The sequence below is a fragment of the Cupressus sempervirens genome, chromosome 10, assembly GCF_028749045.1.
Source record: "Cupressus sempervirens isolate cs-2001-9-10 chromosome 10, ASM2874904v1, whole genome shotgun sequence".
Classification (NCBI taxonomy): domain Eukaryota; kingdom Viridiplantae; phylum Streptophyta; class Pinopsida; order Cupressales; family Cupressaceae; genus Cupressus; species Cupressus sempervirens.
In genome coordinates, this window is record NC_143127.1 from 41,105,284 (window position 1) to 41,123,550 (window position 18,267).

At 36.2% G+C, this 18,267-nt stretch overlaps 1 protein-coding gene across 1 annotated transcript; it reads left to right on the top strand.

The window, feature by feature from the left end:
• Window positions 1-16,078: 16,078 nt before the first annotated feature.
• LOC149532465 (putative carboxylesterase 17) lies at window positions 16,079-17,354 on the top strand. Its single transcript, XM_089804584.1, has one exon. The coding sequence runs from the start codon at window positions 16,231-16,233 to the stop codon at window positions 17,167-17,169; it is 939 nt and encodes a 312-aa protein (XP_089660710.1). The 5' UTR covers window positions 16,079-16,230; the 3' UTR covers window positions 17,170-17,354.
• Window positions 17,355-18,267: the final 913 nt, after the last annotated feature.

The window sequence follows — 18,267 nt, forward strand, 5'->3', positions numbered from 1 at the left end:
GGGAAAAATTATGTTAGCCTCTATCAACTTGGATAGTTCTTTTCTCATTAGAGGTTCAATCTTAGGATTTATTGGCCTCTATTTTTGCCTTACTGGTTTGGCCTTATCAATTAAATCTATGGTATGCTGAAACAAACTAGGATCAAATCCTTTTAAGTCATCATATGTCCAAGAAAATACATCATTAAATTCTTGACATGGATGAATGAAGTTTTCTTGCTCAATTTTGGAACTTACCTTCCCCATATTCAGAGATTTTCCATCAGCAATTGTAACTGGGGCATAATCATCCTTTTCTGCAGCTAGATTCATTCCTTTGCCTCTTGTTTGATCATCAGGATTAAAGACACTCTCCAAGGTAATGAGACCCTTGGGAAACTTGTTAGAACTGAGATGAATGATCTGATCACCATACTGATCTTGCAGTCTTGAGTGGTTTCTATCTGAGAATTCTGCCTCATTCTGCAAGAAACTCACAATTTGCTCATCAGAATCAAACACCTGCCAATGACTGTTATTGTCAAGGATGGCAGGCCGCACTACCACCTTTATTTGTTGCTTCTTCTTCTCTTCAAGATTCCCTGGTACATCATAAGATGCACCTATTGCTGCAAGTCTATCAGAATGCTTATTTTCTTTCCTAGGAATGCTCTGAATATTAAATGCATTGAATCCCTCAAGCAAATCCCAGACTCTGCATTTGTAAGACTTGAGCAGGCCATTTTTGGTGATATTCTAGTTTCTCACTTGGTTAACTACTAACTCACTATCCCCATATACTCTCAAGGATTGAATTCCTCTCTTTTGGGCAAGTAAGAGACCTTGAATCAAAGATTCATACTCGGCCACATTATTGGTGCAACTGAATTAGAGCCTAAAGGAGAAGTAGTATCTTATTTGTGCAGGAGAGATCAACATAACACCAGCCCCTGATCCATTTCTATTCCTTAAGCCATCAAAGTACATACTCCATGTTCCATTTATATCATCATTAGTCCCAACAAGATCAGGAACTTGAGCCTCTTTCTCTATTATGCAATATGTACTAAGGCCTGTCTCAAGAGTTTCTGACATAGGTTCAAACTGATATGTACTAGCCCATTCATCCAAGAAGAAATCAAGAATCTCTGCTATGGAAGTGGCAGGCTCATTTACTATGTCATTTTCATCCATCTCTAAAATGGAACAATTCATGTTGATGGGATTGGGGGTGTAAGATTCAGTGTGATGAAGGGATTGAGGTTCTGCTCTAATTGAGGCATTGGCTCCATATCTAGTCATAAATGAAATATATGACCAATCAGCAGATATGAATCCACCAATTTGAGCAGTGAAGTCTCTTGAAAGACAGATAGCAAAATGGGGCTTGACTTTAGCAACAAATATGTCTTGAATCACAGTGCAACCAGGGCCTGCATGTAGGGCCATCTTCACATTCCTAAGGATACCTACAGTTTTGACAGTACTACCATCTAATTGTAACACATCCCTAACAATGGGCTCATATTTCATTCCTAAAGCATCAACAACACACCTAGGCATTACTGAGCTACTAGCCCCTGAATTTATCATGCAATTGTGGACTAATTTGCCCCCTATAATTAGAGAAACATAGAATGGAGGAGGTCTAACCTTTTCATTTGTCTCCACATCCCCTGCTAGTTTTACTAGACTTGTGGCACTCTCCATGGTAGATGGCTGATCCTTGGGTTCAATCTTCTCTAATTCTTGCTGCAGCAACCTCTTCTGCATTGGTATGGTAGCAACAACATCCCACATAGAAATGTTCACATTTGTCTTCTTCATTTGCTCTACCACACTGAATGGTGTATTAGGAACTTTGGTAGAAACTTTGGGAGCTGCAATTATAAGAGGTAGAGATGGGGCAACATAAGGATCACTTGCATCTTTCTTTCTAGAATCTTGCTTTTTCTGTTGTGAAGTACTTGTTTGTTCATTTGGTGCATGTGCACGAGGTGCAACACTTGAAGTTGAGGCCGACTTAGGAGAAGGAGAAGCAACACGTTCCATATCTCTCTTCTTACTTCTTGTGTTATGAGCAACGAAATCCTGGTTTACATTACAATGCTCCCCAATCTGATGATTCATGAAAGAGAAATCATCATATCCTTGAATATGTGAGGCCTCCTTGGGATGATCCTCCTTGTATGATTGCTTTGCTTCAGGTTCTTGGACTGTTAGGGCCAAATAAGATTCTGCCTTCTGGCACATGTAATAGGCATAAGAATAGTTGCAAGAAGGACAAAAATCTTGATCTTGGGCCAAGTTATTTTGAGGGACTATAGCTCTATTCTGATTTGAGCTTGAAGCAGAAGCATGACTATTTTGCCTACCCTAATCAAAAGAGCTATTCCACTGATTAGGAGGCCTACCACCATTTGGAGCCTGGTATTGCAATTGGGGAGGCTTTCCACTTTGAGCTTTCTGCCTTTCTAAGGTCACCACCTTGATACTCATTTTTTGTATTATAGAAAAACTATCCTCTAATCTTTTTCCTTGGTCCTTCAACTCCCTCCCCCGCTCTTGCAATTTTTTATCCAGGGTCTTCTCTCTCTTATTTGTATTCAGCACTAGACCCTGGAGCATCTCTTTGAGTTCATCTATCCCATTTGAGGATGTGGAAGCTTGAGGGACTGGAGGAAGGGCTTGTGATGTAGAAGTTGTAGGAAGAGGGGCCATTGCTGGTTGGTGGTTGGGAACATCAGGAAAGAAAGGCATAGGGGGCCTTGGAGCCAACTTTCCTCCTTGTATTAGGATGTTCTCAGCTTTTATGGCTATCTCATAGGAATTAGGCAAGGTATCTCCTCCCATAGTTTTGATTGTAGTGGCAATATCATTGTTAAAAGCTCTAAGGTAATGCAAGAAGGCATTACTAGGGGTGGGTTTTACTGAAGTAGGTATTCTATCCCATGTCTTCTAAAATCTATAATTAAAATCAGTCATACATTCATGGGAGGCTCTTTTTATAGTAGTTAGCTGCTCTAAAAGTGATAGATGGTCACTTCTGTTGTCAAAATGTTTGCATAATCCTACTCCTAGTCCATCCCAATCAGTTATAGAACCATGAGCTAAGCCTCTATACCACTGTAATGCTTTTCCTTTTAAAGATGAGGCTAGAAGTCTGACAGCAACATCATCCTCTGTAATACCATGAATGTTACAGACATTTGCTACTTCTTGGATATGCTCTAAAGGGGAGATGGAAGTTTCACCAGTAAAATCAGGTATACTTTTTAGTGCAAATACTGGTATATCATGTCTTTGGGCTAACAATTGAGGACTTCCACCATTAAAGGTGGCAAAAGCATGAACTCTTGGCTGTGCCATGTAAACAAGTGTTCTATTGATGAGTGTTGATGGCAATCTAGGTTGAGTTCGAATAGTAGGAGGAGTAGAGATAGATCTTACAGGTATATTAACTATTATTACACCCCTAACTAGTGATAATGAAGTTCTAGTCCTCCTTCTTCTAGGATTTGAAAGAGAAAGCTCTTGATATTGAAATTTACCTCTAGAAGATGCCCTTGTTTCAGCTTTGGGCATGAATCACTGTAACTTTGGCTTGGAACCAGATTTTTTGATGTTCAGAGTCGCCAAGTGCTTTGAAGAATCAGCCTCTTGAAGGCTTGAATACTGAAGCCATCACTACCTCTTCAGCATTAATCTCTAAAACTCTTTCTTCTTGACACCAGTAGACTTTAAATTTTGTTTGAAAAAGTGTCCCACCGGGCGTGCCAAAAATTGTTTTCACTTAGGTTTGCACCCTTGTCCAAGGCCTATGCACGAGGACAACCTAGTAAAACATGGAAACAACCTCCAAGCTGTGGGACTTGAACTGTGAGGTTGAGTCTCCGGAGAAGGCCGGATTCCTCTTACTATCAGGGCGCACCTATCTACTTCTTGGAGAGGAAAAGGGAGAAGAAGAGCACAAAGGCAAATCTACCTAGTCTAATCTAAGGAGGTGATGCACCAAAATAGAGTGTTCAGACCAATTCTCTGCCCATACATGCGCTACTGAACCAGAATGAAACTAAGGATATACACATCCAGACTTGCTTTAATCAAATAACCACATACAAATCAGAAAACCAAGATGAATGACATAAGGAAGAAGTTTCACTTATATATCATTCATAGGCTAGCAGAGATACAGTCATGCAAATTACAGATTTCCACAAAGCAATGGCATAGGCAAAGAATTCTTGCACTTTTAATACCACTGGCTGAAGGAGATAAGTGGAGAATTAGACAGTTCAGAGGCACAGGGGAATTTTCACTAGAATTCCATAGCAATAGTAGAGGAAAATCAGAGAGAAAGTCCTCCTTTACAAAAACTACAAAATCTGCCTTTATAGTTTAGGCATAACTGAGATCTTTTCCAGCTGAAGTGACCCTGCAGCTACCTGCCATTAAGTCTTGCGAAGAACAATCATGGGAATCTGAAGAAAATTTGATCTTGCTACCAAATAATACCCTGAGAAGACAGAAATGGTGCCATAACTGCGCTCTGACCAGGTAGATGGATCGACTGAGACGGTGGAGTGTCTCTCTATATTTCGCATTCATTTTTGGTGGTTTGGATCGATCATGAAGATCAAATTGCACAACAAAATGGATCACCTTTGCTTTTTAGGGTCATGAATCAGCGGGGTCAGAAAGTCAACCTAATTTCACAAACCAATTGGGCCATGTGGGCCAATCACTTCTTTTCGTTCTGCCACCTGGGAAGTCCTCTATGGTTGACCTCCTTTTATTGAACTAACTGTGCCACCCTTCAAAATGTTATCATTAACTATAACGATCACACTAACTGCCAACTGTTAACTGCCAACCTTGGTCGAGCCAGTGAGACACATGTCAACAAGGCACTATGTCGCCATGGTATCCACCGTATAGCTTTCGATGGCGAGATAGCGCCAACTGTCAATCTGCCTTAAATTTGACGATCGTGGAGACTCATCGTACCACTATACTGTTCTTACCCTGGGCCCATCATACCTGGCACCAGCTTAGCAATCGCACCACACTCGAATGACACTTGGCAATACTTGACAGATGTACCTTGGTGAGACCTAGCCCCGCTAATCCACGTGGCAAAAGGGCGCTATGTCGCTATGGTAAAGATCGCGCAACTTCACCATAGCGAGATGGCGCCATCTATCGATCTGGACTGATCTGGCAATCATGAGCAACCCAAACCCTTTACTGCGCTAGCTACATGAAAATATGGTCCCACCAAGACACGTGGCGCCTAGGCGCTATGTCACTGTTGATATCTCTCGAGCAGTTCCTCATAGCGCGATGGCGCCCATCGTAGATCAATCTCAATCTGACGATTAGAACCACCTCGTACTCTACAAATCCTTCCCTCTGAAAATCACTGGGCCTGTGAACGACATATTTTCCTGGCCCATCATAAAAATTTTTCGGTATGACACAACCTGCCCGCCGTAAGATATTTCCGCCGGGTGCTATGTTGCTATGAAGATTTTTTGGCCAACACATGATAGTGACATAGCACCCATGGTGTCGTGGAACTTTTCTGACCCGCCAAAGAACCTTGGATGACCTGCCTCACAGACCCACCATGGTAACATGTCACTAGGGCGCGATGTCGCTATGCTATCCGCCGTGCAACTTTTGAAAAGTGACATAGCACCAACCGTTGATCTGCCTTAGATTTGACGTTGGAGAACCAAACCATGTTATAAGGCTTAGGCATTAAAATAATATTAACTTTGGGAATTAGCTGTTGGATAGGCTGGACATTTAAAAATTGAATCTTGGCGGGGCGAAAAAATGATAACAAAAGCCTTTGGTAAAGATGAAGTTGGTTGTAGATCTTTCTTTGGGCATCAAAGTATGAGACATACTTTTCTATTTACTTGGAGAGTCTGATGCAAGAGCATCAAGCTTGGATTTTGGTGGAGTTATATTTTTCATGGTTAGGAATGTGTTGGAGACTTATTAGGGAATCTTTCCTCATAATTTCATAGATATTGGATGGATTGAGTTGAATAGAGTGTGTGAATAGAGCGCCAAATATGAGGTAGTTTACACTTGGATCTTGGAGCAAATTTTAAGAAAAGCTAGTAGTTGTGGCTTGGAAAACAAGGAGATTGCTTGGTGGGCTTGTGACCATAAGTTGAGATCTTCCTTGGAAGTTTCTACCAGAGTGTGGATTCTAGACTAGCTAGGGTTTGGATTGGATCTTGAGGGATCTTTTAGAACTCTTACTTGCTTTGTATTTGGCTGTAATAGGGAAGGCCTTACAGCCTGACACCTTGCATGTAATAGTTATTTTATGAATAAATTATTATAATTTGGTATCAGATCTTGCATTTTTATCGTGTTTCTATTGTGTGGTTGTTTGCTAGAGGCTAGGACATCTCCTTTGGGGATTCTCCTGCCTTGCACTACATCACTTTGGGTCTCCCTCTACTTTCTTTAATTCTTAGTAGTTCCATCCAACATATTATCACCCTTGGGCCCATCCCACTATGCATAATAAGTCCCTATTGAAGAAATCTTCAAGTTATCCTCTCCATGAGGCCTCCACATTGCACAACATGCCTCGAAATTCATCTGCTATTGCTGGAATGGATTGTGTGCCTAACACATCCAAATTTTTGCATACTTATTCATCTCCTCTTTTTCTTGGGGTTCTATAGCCAAGTTCTCCTTCCTCCAAGCCTAAGCCATCACAACTACCTAACACTACATGGTAGATTTGCCATCATGGCTCATTGTAGGCTAAAGTGGCACAACACTCAGATTCTGGCTTCAATGACTCTTCTCTTGCAGTCTTAGTTTCTAGTTTCAATGACTCTTCTCTTGCAATATCAAGTATGTCTTCTTTTGATGGAGTACCTTCTACATCTTGCATTAATGGCTATAATGAAGTATTTTTAGTGGATGGTGCACCTTGAGCCCCTCCAATTGAGTTGCATCACCTATCTTTGGATGATGTTTTGAGCCTCAGGTCTTGTCAACCGACCACCCTAGATCTTGTGTGCATAAGGGGAAACTACAAACCACCTTAATGAGGGCCACCCAATCCTTTTCAATCTCATTCCTTCATCCACCTCGAGCCTCTTGTGTTTGTACTCAGTGATTGAGATTATATAGGGGATTTGAAATCTACTCAAATACCACCCTCTCCCACCTCAAGTTTTTTCATGTGCCCCCCTCCCAACACATCTTCGCACTCTTCTAATTTTGTGCACAATTAGGATAGCAAATTGGTCATCCATTTCCTTGATATCACCCTTGACCCCAATTCTTTTAATTTTTTGAAATGGGGTCTTAATTTTGTAGTGGTATCCCATACCATTCTATATATTGAATTTCTTATTGAGATTGAGAATGCTATCCATACTCTCCCTAATGATGTTGAAGAAATTAGGTAGGATTACATAGTCTCTTTGAGGTGGGTGAAACCTCCTAGGCATAACATCCCCAGAGTTGATTTTATTTCATTAAAAAATTTGGTGAGTCACAATGACTTAATAATCACTAATTCTAATAAAGGCAATGCTACTGTCATTATGAATAAGCAAGACTATGTTACCAAGATGCTTGACCTTCTTGCTGATTCTTGTAGCTACAAAACCTTGTCTTGTAATCCTTGTGCCAAAATCTTAAAAAAGCCAAATCTATTATCTTGGCCTTGTACTTTGATGATAACATCAAGAAAAGCTTAGTCCCTTCTAGGGAAGTCACTCTACGCATATATGGTGTCACAAAAATTCACAAGAAGGGTATTCCCCTAAAACCAAATTTTGACACCATAGGCTTCCCCATGTACCCTTTAGCTACCCATCTTGCAAAACTAATCTCACCTCTGCTACAAAAATTTGATTCCTATGTCAAGGAATCGACACAGTTTATTCAATTTATCAAGGTTGCTCACCTAGATTGTAATGACATCTTGGTGAGTTTCGACGTTGTCTCTCTCTTCAGAAAGGTCTTCAGAAAGGTCTTGATCCCTAATTCAATTGAAATCATGAAATATAAGAAGGGTACACAGATTGCAAGTTTGGTTGAGTTGTGCCTCAGATCTAGTTTTTTCTCCTTCTAAGGGGTCATCTACAAAAATTTGATGGTGTAGCCATGGGTTCCCCTCCTCTCCTGTCATTGCCAACCTTTAAATGGAATATTTTGAAGAGTTGACCCTTTGATCATTCCCTCTTAAGCCTAAGTGGTGCAAGCAATATGTTGATAATACTAATATTTGTTGGCCTCATGGGCTGGATAAATTAGAAGAGATCCATTGACACATAAACAACAACACACCATGCACTTCTTTTACCAAGGAACTAGAGCCTAAGAATATGTTTCCTTTGCTTGATGTTCTTCTCATCAAGAAACTAGACAGTTCCCTTGGTCATTGTGTGTTTGGAAAGGCTACACATATAGACTTTCACATCCACTCATCCTCCCACCACTGTCCTAGCCAAATATTTGGCATTCTTAAGTCCCTTGCATTGAGAGCCTATAGAATTTGTGATGATGATCACTTAAGCTTTGGACTTAACAAACTCAACTAAGGCTTTAGGCTTAATGGATATTCTCCTAGACAAATATCGAGAGCACTCAACCAAGCCAAGTCCTTCCACCATTCCTTCTCTAATCCCAAACCCTTTCCTATCCTTGGTTTTAATGTCTCTCTCCCATTTGTGGAAGGCATTTACCAAAAAATCTCCAAGATCTTGACCAAAAAAGGTTTGCGAGTAGCTTTCAAATCCCTCTCCAAGCTTATAAACCATGTACCATCTATCAAAGACTTTAGATAAGCTTATTATAACTCAGGGGACTACAAAGTGGTTTGATCTTGTGGGACATATTATATTGACAAAATAGGCCATTCTTTACACACTTTGATCAAAGAGCATGTTGAAGACATTAGTCATGATAAGGTTTGTAAATCAACCTTAGCTAAGCATTGTTTCTACACCAAACATTAATTTTGTTTAGAAAAAATGCATATCCTATCCAACAAGGACAACTATTTCAAAAGGAAGCTTAAAGAAGTTTCCACAATTAATAACCACCCCATCAACCTTAATTGTGATGATGGTTGGATCCTTAACCCCTCATGGTAGCCAATATTGGTGTTGAGGTACATAGACCAATGTCATGAGGGATACTATTTCTCTTCCCTCTTTTCCATATTACTTGGTCACTCTATCTCCTTTGGTGGTCTTTCCTTCTCTATCTTCATTCCTCTTCTTCTTTTCCTTGGGTGGCTCACACTTCCCTTCCACCTTGGTGGTGGCTTCACCTTGCAGTTCTTCTTTTCCTTTGTTCACACTTGTTATGTTTTGGTACCTCTTGAGTGATTTGGTGTTGTTGTTCTCAATATCTAGGTCCATTTTGGTGTTTAGACATTCCTTTAACTCTTAGGTTGTGAGCCTCTCACTTGCCACCTTTTGGCAAGCTCATGCTTGTTTGGTTTGCATGTGTTTGTGCTTTTTTCTTGGGTTGAGTTTGATTTTTGTAACATCAATTTCACTCACACTTTGTTTCTTTGCTATTATCTTGGTTTTAGTGTCTTGTTCTCTCCTATATGTATATTTGCATTAACATGTGCATGAGTGTGTGTATATATTAATTTAGGTATATACTTTTGTATATATATATATATATATTTATATACATGTACATGTATATGTATATATAAATAGATAAAGATACACACACACACATATACACACATGTACACACATATATATACATAAACACACACTTATTTATGTATAGATATATACATATATATACATAAACACACACACATATTTATGTATAGATATATACATATATATATATATATACATATATATACATATATATACATATATACACACACACACACACACACATATATATATATATATATACATATATATATATACATATATATATATATATATATACATATACATATATATATATATATATATACATATACATATATATATATATATATACATATACATATATATATATATATATATACATATACATATATATACATATACATATATATATATATATATATACATATACATATATATATATACATATACATATATATACATATACATATATATATATATATATATATATATATATATATATATATATATATATATATATACATATATATATATATACACACATATACATATATATACATATACATATACATATACATTTATATATATGTGTATATATATATATGTATATATATGTATATATATATATATATACATATATATATAAATATGCATATATATATATACACATATTTATTCAGACATTTATACATATGAATATATAAGTATATATATAAGTACACACACACACACACACACACACACACACATAAACATATATAATGTGATGGATAAAACTCATGCACACATATACACAAGATAAATATTTTACACATAGACACAAAAGTACACACACACACACACACACACACACACACACACACACACACACACACACACACACACACACACGTACATGTGGCTATGTGTGTATATATACACACACATACAAGTAAATATGTATTTACATATATTGATACCCATATTAATATGTGCGCATATCTATGTGTGTGTGTGTGTGTGTGTGTGTGTGTGTGTGTGTGTGTACACATATAGATATTTACATGTATGAATTTCTTTTAATAATTTTTAATTTTTAGTTTTACTTTTTATTTTTTTATATTTTATATTTTAATAAACACACAATATATGCATGTATGTTTTACCACACACACACACACACATTTTTTGAGAAACATAAATGTACATGTTTATTGTGTGTGGTTATTATATTTACTTATATACATACTATATATTGTGATAATATAATACACATGCAATATACACACATGTGTAAACATATAATACACATTATATATTATATGTTTGCATACAATACTTTTAATAATAATCTATGACATATTGGTTTGAGCATACATAGATTTTATTTGTTTTTCATTTTTAGGTTTCGTTAGTTGTGACTTCCTTTCTTCTATCTATTTTTTTTTTTTTTTTTGTTATTAATATATACTTATGCTCATTTTTTAACATCTCATTTGTTTCTTTTGTTTCCATTTTACTTTCCATGTTCTTTTTCTATTATGTTATTGGGGATTTGTTCCTTGTGGTTCCTTGTCTAGCCATCTCCTCTGTTGTTTTATTTTTAACCTAAGTGTCTATGAAATATCTCATCCCTCAGTCCTTTTATCTTTTGGTTAGTCAATATCTGTAACTCACTTTGTTTTACATCTCTTGCTCTCTTTCATCCTAATGATGGACCACATAGTTTGATTCAAAATGTTGATGGTAAAAATCTTCACAAAATTGAATCTAGAAATGAATCAATGTAATACAACATATTGTGGAAATTTGGTCTCTTTAATCTAGGATGTCATCCCACCCTTGTTAAGTAATTTGTTTCCAAGACAAAATAATCCCTTTAACCAAAATACCAATACTTTATTGTTTATCTTCTTTCTTTTCAAACCTATTAATGGTAAATCATGCACGACTCATCCAAAATCTAATATTTCTTTCCACAGACTCAAACATGTGTGCTATAGTGGCTTTACTTCCATCATCTAAGGTTTCATAACTTCATGTTCTTGCAATGAAGCTCTCTAAACAAAATAATTTGTATGTAGCCTATAATCTTGCTTTTACTTATTCAATTTTCTAAGTATACCTTCCTCAAACTTAACCAATTTTTTTCTATTTTAAAATGAGTGATATGTTGAAATAAATGAGAACCTATAAACTACCCTTAGAAAAATTTTAACCATGGCCTTTTTTGATCGTATTTTCTTAATTTGTGTAGTTGGCTCCTTAATGTAGACCTAACATGGATCTCGTACTTGAGCTTGTAGAAACAAACTCCACCATTTTTAGACATTACCATTCTTTTTGTTTGAGGTGTACTTCTTTTCTCATAGCTCGAGTTATGTGCTGGTTTGGCTTCAACAAGGTTTCTTTTGGCATGAAGAATTTTGCAACCTTGAGATTTTCTGTTGGGATTAGATGTGGACCTATTTTTGTCCCTACAGAAGTTGATTTGCTAAATTATTAGGTCTCTAACTTCTTATGGGTGGAACCTATATTTTGTAATAATTTGCATGACATGCCAACTTGTGATCTTGTTGGCTATATAATTATATATCTAGGATTAGGAAAGGTATAATACAGTTAAATAGAATGAAATATTCAAGATTTGGCTCTTTAAGCCCAACCTCTTAAGATGACAAATTTTTATTTGATTGTCTATGGTTGTAACTAGGTAGGCCTTATGCTTGACATGTTGAATGAAGATTTTCTCTTTCATATCTACATGGACATGTCTATAGTTTCTTGTAGTTTTTTTAGGTATATTGTGTTGGCTTTCATGTGTAACTATAGTAAGGGTAGCTTGGGAGTGGATTCTTTATCCTTACTAGCCTTGTATCACGTTGCTAGAATTTAGTTAATTAAAAATTTCTTCCCATAAGGTAGTTATGGAACAATGGATGAATTTATAAAAGGAAATATTATATATTCTAATATTATTGTGTTCTAAATAAAATATCAACCAATTTCTTTATTTCATTTTGCATTGCCGGTTTAATTTTTCACTAGTTCTACTTTTTTTTATGTATGTATGTATGTATGGCCCATGAGTCACTTTGGATGGTCACTTCTAACATAATTATTATTGGAGTAGAAGCAATAAATCAATTTGTTGCTGAGGTTGAGACCCTACATCCATATGCTTAGTTGAGGATTGATACCTAAATCATTGAACCACATGATTATCCCTATATATCCTTTTCCCTATACATATACATTATTCTTACATTTCATTTATGGGGATATACCATGACCCAAATATAATAGCTAACAAAAACCATAAGTCTCAAGATCTTCTTTTTAAAAGGAACAATTTGTATTTGGTGGAACATTACATCACATGCATAGGAACTAACTTGATACTAGTATTGAAATATACTTGTCATCTCATTTTAAATATTTCTAGATTCTTGTCAATAAATTTCTATGTGCATATCTTGCAATGGAAGAAATTTTATAGTGATATAACGATGGAATTGATTCTTCCTCTATCAATTAAACTGCATTTTTTCTTTAAGGTTCCCCAAAACGTTACAAGGTTGTAAATATTTTAAATCATCACATTAGTAGGGGAAACCAAAAATAATTATGTCACAATGATTTAAAATTTTAGACATGGAAAGAAGATTATGGGAAATATTAGAAACACAGAGAACATCACCAATACTACCACCATACATCAAAATTACCATGCATAAAATGAGAATTTATGATGAATTATATACTACAACATGTGAAGTAGGACTATTATTAATAGAATCAAGAATGTAAACTATGTGATTCATATCATGATAAAACCTAAGGCTTGAAATTTGATTAGAATATTTCTAAGCCTCTTTTCAAATATAAGAATGCCAGACTAGATATTAGATCAAAAAATTTCCCTTGGGATAGTTGAAAGTTAATATCGATGGGGAGGTGAAGGGTAACTTGAGATTCGCAGGATGTAGGGGAGTGATTTAGGATCAAATAGGTATATTTATTTACAAAATGGATATTCCCTTAGTGGCTTTGAGAAAAAATATTACCAAGGTTAGAATACTCTATTTTGGATTGAAAATCGACAAAGACAAATATTGTCTGAATTGTGAATTGAGAGTGACTCCTTAAACATCATTAATTTCTTAAATGTTATTTCCCCTCCTAGCAAGAGTATTAGGGATATTATAAAACATTGCATGGAAAATTAGAATGAGTTACAATATTTTTTAATTTCTCACATGTATCTTAAGGGAAACTGAATGGTACATTTGTTTACTAATAAAGGAGTTGCATCCTATTATTATTTGACTTGGATGATGTGGACCACATCCCCACATATATGATCTATCTTTTGAAAAATGATGTTAGTGGGTAGTTTTTTATGCTTAACCTACATTTGTTTCCCTCATATGTTGAAAAGAATAGTGCTAGGCATGTCTCTTTATTGATGTTTTGTATGTCAATTTTGTTTTGGTGTCCCTTTTTGGTTTGGTTCTACAGAAAAACTCTTTTCATAGAATAGGTAGAGATAGTGACAGTATGAAAGCTATCTATTTTGGGAGATGATAAAATATAAGGACAATGTGGATTGCCATTTTTTATAATCTTCATGTGGAAAATTCTTTAATCATACAATATTTTGAGGAAATGTGAAAGGATGGCATGTTTGATATCTGTGGTATGGAATTAGTGATCATGAAGGAATTGGTTTTGGTTGATAGTATTAAAATAAATATTTTAGGAAAGTTTAAAATACTTGTTTATTTAATAGTTGATAGTAATTTTTCTATATTATTGTGTATTTAATTTTCTCAAATATGTTATATATTTTAACATATTTTCTAAATAGATGTGGAATTATTAATTGAAAAAAATTATACGACCATAAATGCTTGCACAAGTATATACACTTAATATATATTTACCTATATTTACTCACATCAATAGCTCATTTTGTGACATAAACCTATATTATCCTTACATTTTCTTACACTATTATTTGTAGGACCATCATAACATCTAAATTCTTTCATACTCAAAATTAGAACATTGCCTATTGATGTTAACTTTCAAAGAATATATGTCAATCAAACATGATCAAATGTCTTACAATATTTGAATACAATTTCCCCTTATTTCTCTCTTGGCTCCCCTATAAATTGTTAAGCCAATAGATCTAAGAACTAGTGTAGCTGTAGCACACAATCACATATTGCCTTTTTCTCACCTCTTCTAAGGTTACTAACTAATCACAATATCATGTACTGATATTGTAAACTAATAAATTTCATCCTTAAGCTAGTGTACTCTATGGTTAAGTGTATTTGAGTTGGGACAGTATTGGAATTGTAGATTTCTTGAAAAGACTTGGTGTTTCACCCTTATAAGCATTATTTAGATACAATGACCACTAAATGTTCTATTAATTCTTATTAAAAATGAGTATTTAAAACCAAACTAGTCATAAAACATAGATATGTAAATTTAATTCAAAACCAACACAATTGAAGTATCTACAACTATTACATATCAAGAAACCCTAACATTGGTGGAACCAAGTTATTTTTTTAATTTAATTTTTAAAAACAATAAAATGCCAATTTGATGCCAGCATAGACATTGGCCTAAGGCAGTTTTAATTAAAGTGGAGTCCATTGTAATAGTTCTTTTAATTGAAGTGGAGTCCATTAAAGTGCGACCGCTGATTATATTTGGGAAATGATGTTAATAGGTAGTTTTTTATGCTTAACCTACATTTGTTTCCCTCATATGTTGAAAAAAATAGTGCTAGGTAGGTCTCTTTATTGATATTTTGTATGTAAATAATGAGATTTAATTAAAGTGGAGTCCACTGTAGTAGTTGTTTTAATTGAAGTGGAGTCCACTAAATACTACAATTGTTTTAATTATATTTTTCAAATGTAGTACAATTGTCCTGGAATCTCTGACCAGTATATTCCACATCAGAGTGGCAGTCTATATTTAATAGTTTGTTATCTACTAATCTTCCTGTAGATATTATCTTCCTTAAATGACTGTTGAATTGGATCGAATGAAATCCTCTGTAAAGAGGAAATGGAATCTGTTTGAGAATCAATAATTTTCATGTTTGCTGTATAAGCGTCTTCTCCGGATTCGTTTCTCTCAAACTTCCCAAAAGCATATCATATCATATTCCAGGTTCGGAAAGGACTTCTGTTTGATTCGTTTAACACCCTGGGCCAATCGGGGAAGCCTTACACTCCTTATATACGCTGACCTCATCAACTCCGAATCAAAACGTCTCCATCGTGGACGGTCGAATGCACCAAATTAGAGATTAATCCTAATCACCAAAACAATACTTTATTGCTATATGATTCCATATTCATAGTCGTCACCGGCGAGAGTTTATTAGTTTTGGAATTACAAAGGAGAGCCATGTGCGCTCCGACTACAATATACTGTTTAATACGTCAGCGTCTTGGAAGACAAGCCGGCTGATTGTTACGTTGATTCCTCTTTTATTAACACATCCCTGGCCCCAAGCCATTCGTTCCCATTTGCATCTTGCTAATTGAGGAAAACAGAAATGGCTGAGCTGCTCGAGGATTTCGGCGGCGTAGTGAAGCTTTACAGCGATGGATCGGTTGCCAGAGGAGACGATTCAGTTTTCTTCCCTCTCCTTCCAGAGCCCAATGAGTACGAGCACGTGGAATACAAAGACGTGGTGTTGGACAAGGAAGTTGGATTGTGGGTGCGCATCTACCTGCCACCCGAAACGGCCGCTAAGGCGCCAGTAATAGTTTACTACCATGGCGGTGGATTTATCATGTTCAGCCCGGCGACGCCCTTCTTTCACCGTCAGTTCCAGATGTGGGCGTCCACGTTGGGTGCCGTAATCATTGCAGTGAATTACAGGCTCGCTCCCGAGCACCGCCTTCCTTGCGCGTACGAGGATTGCATCGCGGCGCTGCAGTGGGTGCAGCAGCGGGCCGTGGCGGAGGAAGGAGCGGAGCCGTGGTTGCACTGCCACGCGGACTCTGCTAGGGTTTTTCTGGCGGGCGACAGTGCGGGGGGGAACATAGCGCATCATGTGGGCGTGTGGGCTGCTGGCACGAAGCCCGAGATGGAAATCAAGGGACTGATTTTGGTGTATCCGTACTTTGGAGGGGAAGAGCGCACGTCGTCGGAGAAGGATAAGTCTCCCGTGTTCAGCTTAGAGATGTCGGATGCCATGTGGAGGTTCTCTCTGCCTGCGGGAAGCAGTAGCAGAGATCATCCATTCGCTAATCCACTGATAGAAGGAACGGCTGCATCTGCTCCTGACCTTCCGCCCATGCTCTTTCTGATTGCGGGGCGCGATATACTGAGAGATCGGCAGTTGAAGTACTGTGAGTTGCTCAGGAATTGTGGGAAACAAATTGGTGTGCATGTGTGGGACGAAGAGGACCACGGATTCCTTTCCCTCAAAATGGAGGATCCAAGCTCGGTTGAAGCCCTCCAAATCATCTCCGACTTTATCAAATGAAAAATAGTTTCGCCCTCACAGTCTCTCCGGCCAGATTCGTGTTCTGCGAAGTATATATTATTCTTAGTTTTGTAAGTTTATATTTGTCGGAGCTGCTTGAGCATCCAAGATTCATTAGTTTTGCAAATAATTTAGTCGTGCCGCGTGCCAAAAATAATTAATTCAAGAGACTGAAGTATTGTGTTTGACTGCATTTTATACTTTTTGCACGGGTAATTCAGAGCATAGAAATTGTGTAGTAGAGTGGATTTTTATAATTTTAGTGGATGATTCGCCAGCGAGGGCATGTACTATTTTATTCATATTTATAGGGTGGAGACTAATGACTTTGTTTGGTCAAAGTTGATTTCCTTCACAATATCCAAGAAAAATACATTGTGATTCAAAAAATAATGAGACATGACTATTAAGATCGTTTTCGGCGATGTAATGTTACTTCACTTTCAAAGAGTACACATAGTTTTTCTTGGGACATGTTAATCTCTAGACAAAAGTCAAAATTTTAAGTGATTTTAAAAAACAATGTTTTGTTTTTTTAAACTACAAACTGCACACATCATGAAGATCAAATGTTGAAATTTTTGGAAAAATCCATGATGTGTTCGAATTTTTAAAAATTGGTCAACACTACATTTTGTAGGGAGGATAATCGTGTTTGTTTTTCTTTACATTCAAAGATTATCTTTGTCACTCTATTTATTAGTGTAAATTTTATTCAAACTAACTTTTCGGAATAATAAATTTGAAATAATGTATCATGGAAAAGATCATTAAAAGATTGCATTATAAGGAAATGTTAGTTCCTCTAGTCTACACCCCATGTGAATTCTTCTTTTTTAAGTGTGTATATATATATTCAGTGTCATTACTTTTCCATGCAAGCCCAATCAAACACAATAATTCAAAGTTAAATGCAGGTAAAGCATAGAAGATAAAAGAACATCTCTATACACACTATGTGTAATTGTAAGGATAATGTGCACAATTCAATATTAATATTGAGTGAATTAAAAAATAAAATAAAATAAATTAGTAGACTTTTTTTGTGAATATGTAACTTTATTGTATTTTTTTTTAATATAAGGAAGAGACTATTCA

Coding starts and splice junctions, on each gene's coding strand:
- LOC149532465 (XM_089804584.1), top strand. CDS start 16,231: ATGGCTGAGCTGCTCGAGGATTTCGGCGGCGTAGTGAAGCTTTACAGC.